Source organism: Coffea arabica, chromosome 6e, assembly GCF_036785885.1.
Source record: "Coffea arabica cultivar ET-39 chromosome 6e, Coffea Arabica ET-39 HiFi, whole genome shotgun sequence".
In the NCBI taxonomy this organism is placed as follows: domain Eukaryota; kingdom Viridiplantae; phylum Streptophyta; class Magnoliopsida; order Gentianales; family Rubiaceae; genus Coffea; species Coffea arabica.
Window position 1 is genome coordinate 55,969,813 of NC_092321.1, and position 7,879 is coordinate 55,977,691.

General features: G+C 34.9%; 1 protein-coding gene across 2 annotated transcripts; it reads right to left on the reverse strand.

The window, feature by feature from the left end:
- Positions 1-409: 409 nt before the first annotated feature.
- Positions 410-7,879, reverse strand: LOC113694541 (protein NLP6). Of its 2 annotated transcripts, none has more exons than XM_027213377.2 (6): positions 7,506-7,879; positions 3,472-3,731; positions 2,661-3,151; positions 2,160-2,223; positions 1,047-2,066; positions 410-949 (listed from the first exon to the last, which is right to left on the reverse strand). In XM_027213377.2, the coding sequence occupies exons 2-6, from the start codon at positions 3,647-3,649 to the stop codon at positions 531-533; spliced, it is 2,172 nt and encodes a 723-aa protein (XP_027069178.1). In that variant the 5' UTR covers positions 3,650-3,731; positions 7,506-7,879; the 3' UTR covers positions 410-530. The 2 variants fall into 2 exon arrangements, with proteins under 2 accessions (XP_027069178.1, XP_027069177.1); XM_027213376.2 differs by having other exon boundaries at positions 3,472-3,745; positions 7,506-7,878.

Genomic DNA, 7,879 nt, shown 5'->3' on the forward strand with positions numbered 1-7,879 from the left:
CCTATGACAAGAAATTTTGTTTGACTTAATCATTTGCTAATGCCTTCCAATTTTTTGTCCAATTAGACACCTGACCACCAACAACTCACTTAAGCTCCTTGCTGGACCGCAATCTTTGACCACAAAGCCCAAAACCTGCCAGTTGCCACTAAGCCTTAAGGCCAATAATAAAATTGGAAGTGGAAGTCTTAAACTTGAAGGCTCAAAATCTTAAGCTGGTAAAAGTTTTATTTGTTTGATAATCAACTTGATTTAGCCACCGAATTGAAATATCCCAATTTGAGAACGTTATTATCATTCTAAAATAAAATAATATATTGTATTTAAAATATTGAGCTAACGTTGTAAATCATATTAACTTTGGTTATATGTCCAAAGTTCAGCATACTCTATGTTAAAAGCAATTAACTTTGGCCATGCAGTGCAGTAGTATTTAATATTGATACAAAAAAAAAAGTATAATATTGAGCTCCTAACTTTTTAGTTTATAATTCTTAAAAATCTATTGATCTCTCCTATTTGGACTGTCCTCAAACAATATACATTTTGATTGTAGTCCTACCTAATGAGCTTAAGCTGCTCATAAACGTTCTCAGATCTTCATCACAGGTTATCAATATCCGATCATCATCTTCATCCTGATACTCAATTTTAAAACTTCCCACCTCTAGATTCAGTCGCTGTGCTACCTTCTCCTCCAAATCGATTTTACGGGCAGAAAATGGAAGCCTGAACTTTATCATGGACCCTTGGTATTCTGCCTTCACCCACATGCCATTATCATCTTCTAACCTTGTTGCCCCTGATTGGTGGTGTTCATGAGTATCTTCAGTAGAAGGTTGAACAATTTTCTGTTCAGCAAATGCTTGATTAACCTTCCTTGCTTTACGAGGGGGCCATCTGTGAATACCATATTCCCTACATATACGTTTCAATGTAGATCGACTAACTGCAGATTTCAGAAAGGAAAACTTCAGTTAAGGAAAAAGCCTTTATAACATTTGAATTCAATTCTGATCTAGAGAAGTGCTACAGTTAAGAATTACCTCCAATATTTTTTGCAGCATCTTCAAGTTTCCTCGCAGAATTTTGTTCAAGAACCTCACGAGTAATTCCAAGTTCACTTTTTAAAGGACAACTGGGCTTTTGCATTTTTAAATTAGTCACTTCATTGTCCCTCTGTTCTATACCAGCACCTTCTCTTTCAGGATCTTCCACAATTGGTTCATCATGTGGTATGCTGACCATGTTTTGCACGAGCTCCTGTCCGGTTGTAGATCTAACAATTCCATTTTGCTGTTCATAAATACCATTCATAGAATTGTGCACAACATCAACTGCTGCAAGATTTAATTCTTGATATGATATGTTGACAAGGCCCTGCTCGTGCTCTGGTCTAGGTGGAGATCCAAAAATCCCACTCTGCTGTACATTTATATAAGCATTTGCAGTATCAACTTGTTGAGATGAGAAATCGAGTTGCATCATTCCGTCTCCTCCTTGTGCTTCTTCAAGCCTAGGTTGAGATTCGATGCCAGTAGTACTGCAGATTTCAAAAGAATATTCATCCTCTGGAGAGACCTTTATAACCTCAACAGTCAATTTCTGCCCCAATTCTTGTCCTGAAGCAATCTTAAAAGAACTTCCGAGGTGTTCTTTCAATGTCTCCATTATGCTGTTCAACAATGTCCTAGGATCCCTATAGTCTGCTTCATCTTCATCTTCATCTTCTTCATTTGTAGGTAAAAAGAACTCCAGTACGTAAATGCAATTGTTTGGGCAAGAGCTCTGCAAACAAACTGCAAAACAGGCAGAGTCCCCATAGTGTCGTGCATTGGGTACCAACGGGTACTCTGTTATGCTTAATTGTCTTACATCCCTACAAAAGCATGCACTTTTGGATGAGAATGCTCTCCCAACTACCCCTTGTCCCTTCCGAATAAAATCTACGCCACGATGACAAAGTATTTCTCCAGAGGTAGTCCAACTTTCAGCATAATACAGTCCACGTATTTGCCTCACCTTGCTCAATGCTTCGTCAATTATACCAATTTCTCCATCTTGACCTGTAGATGAATGGCTTAAAAGTATTACCCTAAAGCTTCAGCCAAGATTATGTAGTATAAAAGGAGGAAAAAAAATACTTAAGAGGTACTCACATGAATTTGCTTCTGCAGGGGGGCTTACACAAGTAGTCGTCAGATTCACCTCCCGTGGTGGACACTGCAAACACATTATCCATGGGCCATGAATAAATTAAAGTGTTATTTACAGGTTTCAAAGTGTTTGCTTTGGCTTTTAAAAGCTGTTTGACAACAACATATTTGCACTCCGAAAAAAAAAAGGATAAGCTCTTTGAATGCTTAGTCAACTAATTTTGGTATAGAAGTTCCGAAAAGCCAAAACCTCCGTCAAACGCCATAGATTTTTTAGAATCAGCATCTTTCGGTTAAAAAATAACTGAAAAAGAGAAGATTAATATGAAGGTGACAGTCACCATAGTTGTTGCAGTTATAAGCAGTTAAAAAATTGGTTATTAACACATTGAAAAGGAACCTCTTAATAGATTAATTTATAAAAGCATCTCTCCTACTACCACCAGGTCCTTGTTAGCAATACGAAAGAAGTAATTAAGCAACTTAAAAAGAGAAAAGTCGAACCTGAAGCTTCTCCAGAACCCGATGTCGAATCGAATAAAAACCAAATGGTGATACAATTTCCAGTACGCCAATGGGAAGGTGCCGAGTGGGATGATAGATTGGCAACGCCCAGTAATCCCTGACACGGCCGACCGCATAATCACGTTGAGGATACTCTCTAATAGTGTAATCACGCACATCCCATGCAAATTCAGGGAATCCACTGCGGAACACCCGACCAGGGGGACCAATCTCATGATCATCATCATCTTCATCGACGGGTATTAAGTACTCCAAACAGTGCTTCCTATATTCACATAGTTTCTTGAGGGCTTGACCATCGAAGCAGTAGTGTCGGAGAGCAAAAGGCTGGTCACAAGTTGTCAAATACGTTTTGTCCCCAATCTTCACTAAACCCCAAAACTGAACTAGACACCGCGACCGCGTTATTGCTTCCATAACAAGTTGTAGAATCCATTTGATCTGGTCCTTAATCACGGCACCGTCAGCAGCTGCAATAGGAAAATCAGTAAAAAAAATAAAAAATAAAAAATTAAAGGATGCTTGCAGGCTGCTGCTATTGTATCATTTATTTATTAATTGGATGGCCCTAGCCTTTGTATCTCTCTTAACATCCATATAATCGTGTTTAATTTGTCATCAAACTAATAGTTACCAGAATTGTTTTCTCTTCTAAATTGTTCGAATCCAGGAGTTTTATCAGAGTCAGACTATATGTAGCTATGACAAATTTAATTGTGATAAATACTCCAACAAAAATATCCAAATATATACATATTATACTATGAGATTATTGAAGGTTGGTACTTACTGGCGGCGGCGGCGACGAGACGAGGCTTGCCGCAGTGTACTTTGTCATTGCAAAATGCGCTCCAGAAAACCCACTGCTGATCATAAAGGATAGTTGAATGGAGTTGGGAGCATGATAGTTCACAAGGCCCCAAACCTGCCGTTATAAAAGGGGGAGAGGGAGAAGTTTGAGCTTCCATTATATTGCCATTAATCTTCTGGATCCATCCTGCTCTCCGATTCTGACAGTTTCTCACCACTCCATCTGTTTTATCTTCTGTTCTGTTTAGGTAACCCTGCATATATTATATATATACACTCGAAGACTTCAAAGCTTCATAGAGTCAATGGATGACAAGAGTAAAAGGACCGACAGAAACAAGTACAAGCGACATAACGAGGAAGCAAACAACCAATAAGAAATAGTCGTCCCAATTGTTCTTCACGCTGTTCCAACACTTCATGAAGAAGTTAGCTATCGTTTAGACTCAGACTGATAACGACTCGATCGAGTTCACGGGTCAGGGTCAATGGATTCGATCGGATTGGAATTTGGATCAGGGTTGAATCGGATGATGTCATAAATAATAATTATTTAAAAATTAAAATATTATATGTAAAGTATTTAAGAGCATATTAATATTAATAAAGATATATTCATATATATTAATATTAATACTAATATATATTTGATGTTTTAAATATAATTAACAAGAAAATACAAAGAAATTAGAACATTCAAGTAACAATTTATATTATTTAATAAACATTAACAAGTTTAGAATTAAAATTATGGATTAAATTGAAAAATAACACCAAACTTTAAGAAATATTTGAGATATATTAATAATTTTTAACAACTTAGGAGTCAAAACATAATATTAAAAATCCTTTGACCTTTTAAAAAAAAAAAAGAACTTTGACAACACTTCTTCCTGGTTCTTCTGTTTTTTCCTATCAAACCCGATCAACCCGGTTTTTTACCTGATTTGATCGAATTTTTATTTGTCCGATTTTTAGGACTAACTTGGACCAGACAATTGGCCAGTTTCGATTCCGATTCAACTGATCGGACCAGCTGATCCGCCCGATCTTAAAAATAGAAATTTATACTTTATAGGTAAAGATTAATCTCTTGCACTTTTTCATTTTTTTATTTTATTTTTGGGTGCAATCTCTTTCACCCAATCAGAGCCCCACATGAGATGCTTATATGGTGGGAAATCGAGGAACTTGCGAAGTTGATGTACATATTGGGGAACAATTTCTCTACGTTTTCATTTACTTTTACCAGGAAGACTACAACAAGAAGAACTGAAAGAAAGGCTATCATACATTTTCCATGGACATATTTTCAAGGTTTAATCTCTGATCTCTCTCACACATACGTATTTCCACGTACATATTTTCAAGGTTTAATCTCTAATTCATGCCCTTTTTAAATCTCACCCAATACCTACTTAAAAAAATATCTCCAAGATTTGATCACCTATTGTCCCTTGTAGATGAGTAGCAAATTATCCCCTGTAATCACGAAGTGTACAAAGTGCTCTAGAATGACCAAAAGTCAAATATATATATACACGAGTACGAAAAGACAATTATGCCCATATATAGGAAGATTGTCTCGTGACCCTTTTTATATTGCCTTTTTCTTCTTCTTCTTCCTTTATTTATTTAAATTCTCCTTTCCTCCTTTTATTTGTGTTACAATATATAATTCTCGATGAAAATGTGCTAGTCAATTTCTCTTTATGATAGCCAATATTTATTGTTATTTTCTTATAAAATATTTAGTTATCCTAAACCATAGTGAGAAATCAAATAGTAATGTACATTTATTACAGATAAGTCAAGCACTTGATACTCTTACTAACAATTTCTCATTAATCATCAAAATTAGATATTATACATAGAGCAAAAATGATATTATATTTATTTTTCATTTTTCTTCTTCATTTCTTCATTATTCTTACTAATAATTTCTTTTGAGGTTCAAATACATATATACTTTTATTTTTCCATATAATATATCTAATTATTATCGAATTTTGTAAACTAAAAAGTTTGTGCTTAGTAAAAATATTTTTTATAATTTCTATTTTTTAATAAAATTGATGCATAAGAAGAAATTAATATCCAAAATTGAGAAAAAGGACCGATAGGAAGAATAAGCAAAATAACATGGAAGCGAGCAAAAGCTAGAACCTAAACGGTACAAGTACAAAAGCCTTCACATGGTTCTAATGGTTGAAGCTGTCCCCACGCATTTTTTTTAAAATAAAAAGATGGATACTTCAGAGTTTTGGTTAAAATGATTTTTGGGTTTTTTTAAAATAAAAATAAAAATAAAAAAAGACCCACAATAAAACTTAACAAAACCTCAAATTTAGGCCTGCCAAAGTCTAGAAAAGGGGTTTTTGAAAAATTTTGAATTGCCACTTGATATTGGATTTAAATATACCGAGTCACTGAAAAGTAACTTTTGATCATTAAAACACAAATAATATCTTTTAATTAGACAATTCTAGGATTTTTAAAATCAGAGAAATAAATTCGAAAGCTACATTTGTAAGGTAAAGAGATAAGGTCAAAGTTTTATTCTCAAGCACCCCCCCAACCCCCACAACCAAAAACCAACAAAAACACCTGACAAAACAGATTGTGAATTTAATTTTATTCTTTCAATTTTAATACAAAAATGAGTCAATCTATTGCTAAGCACATAACATGTACTCAATTAACACTAAGTACCCAAACAAGTAAAAAAATATGCATAACACATAAATAGTGAAATATAATGAAATGCTTAATTTCAATGCTTCCGCTGGAAAAGCCACGAAACAACGCACTCTCCGCTCACGTACATGTGACTAGAGTTGCAAATGAGTCGAGTTTTGACCTTATCGAACCGAGTCTTGACTTAATTTTATTGAACTCGAACTCGAGCTCGACTTGAATCGAGTCGAGCCCGAGTTTGAAAAAAATAAAAAATAATTATTTTATTTTTTAAAAAATAAATAAAATAAAATTTTTCTTAATAAATAATAAAATATTAAAGATATATATGTAATTTTATTATTAAAATAATATATATATATATATACTTAAAATAAAAAAATAAAAAAAATATATATATATACTTAAAATGAAAAAAATACGAGCTCGATTTCGACTCGAGCCAACTCGAGCTCGAGTCGAGCTTGACTCGAGCCGTTCGCGAACAGTTCGGTTCGTTTGCAACCCTACATGCGAAGAAATAAAAAGTAATTAAGGAAAAATAGAAAAGAAAAAAGAAAATTACAAGATTCAATTGCTCCTATGTCCCATATGGGTTACATCACTTCTAAAAAGAGAAAATAAACTAATTACAACTGTTAATTGACAAATAGAAAGACTGATGAAACAAAAGTTGACTAACCTAGTCTTAGGACCTAATTAAAACTACCTAAAACAAGTTCAGTAGTAAATCCAAAAGATTGTATAACTTGGGGTGAAATCACAAATGTGCCATCTGCTCCATTGACACAATTTGTCCCTGCTGCTGCGTAACCTAGAAATCATCATCTCCGGCGAGTCCAACTTCGCACTCTCTCTCCCACGCACGAACACACAATACACACACCAAATTCCATTGAACAACCAAAAATAGAACAAAAGGAAAATGTAAAAGAGAATCCAAACAAAAAATCTCTGGGTCTTTGATGGCTTTCTGGCGAACTCACGGGCTCCGATCAGCGTTGGACTGATCGGAGCTCCTCCCCACGCGCACAGATACAAGAGATTTGTCTCTTTACTTCAATCACTCGTTTAGGCATTTCTTCAAACATTAGATGGGCATACGACAATTCTAAAGATCTCTTACAATTTCACCGAGAGAAAGACCCAAAAATTGTAATCAAAATACGATTTCAGTCCAACAAAAGCCAAAGAGTATACTCAGCCATGAAAATTGCAAATAACTCCAGATTAGAAAAATTCAAGAAGAAACTAGCAAAAGATGGTGTCAGAAAATATTAAATTGAAGTTAAAGTTGGAAAGGAAAGAATAGCTCACAGGGCGTTTTAAATGAAGACTTGATAACCGTGGTGGTATGGGCAAACTCCGACGACCCAACGGTGGTAGCGGCTCCTCCTCGGTTTCCCGTCGGTTTTATTTTTATTTGTTTTTGGCCGAGAGTAATAGGATAGTAGCTGATGGGTTGAAAAAGGGAACTCTTTTGTGAAAGATGGAACTGATGATTATGGATTGATGAAAGAAAAAGGAAATCTAGCTCAAGGCGGATGAATTGGGATTAATGGTGATGAATGCAGGTAGTAGTGGTACAAGTCCTCAGTTTTTAACATGTGTCCAGGTTTTCAAATTGGGATCCTATTTAAGATCTTGTTTTTGTGATGAATATAGTAAATCCCCTCGTCAACCATATAGAT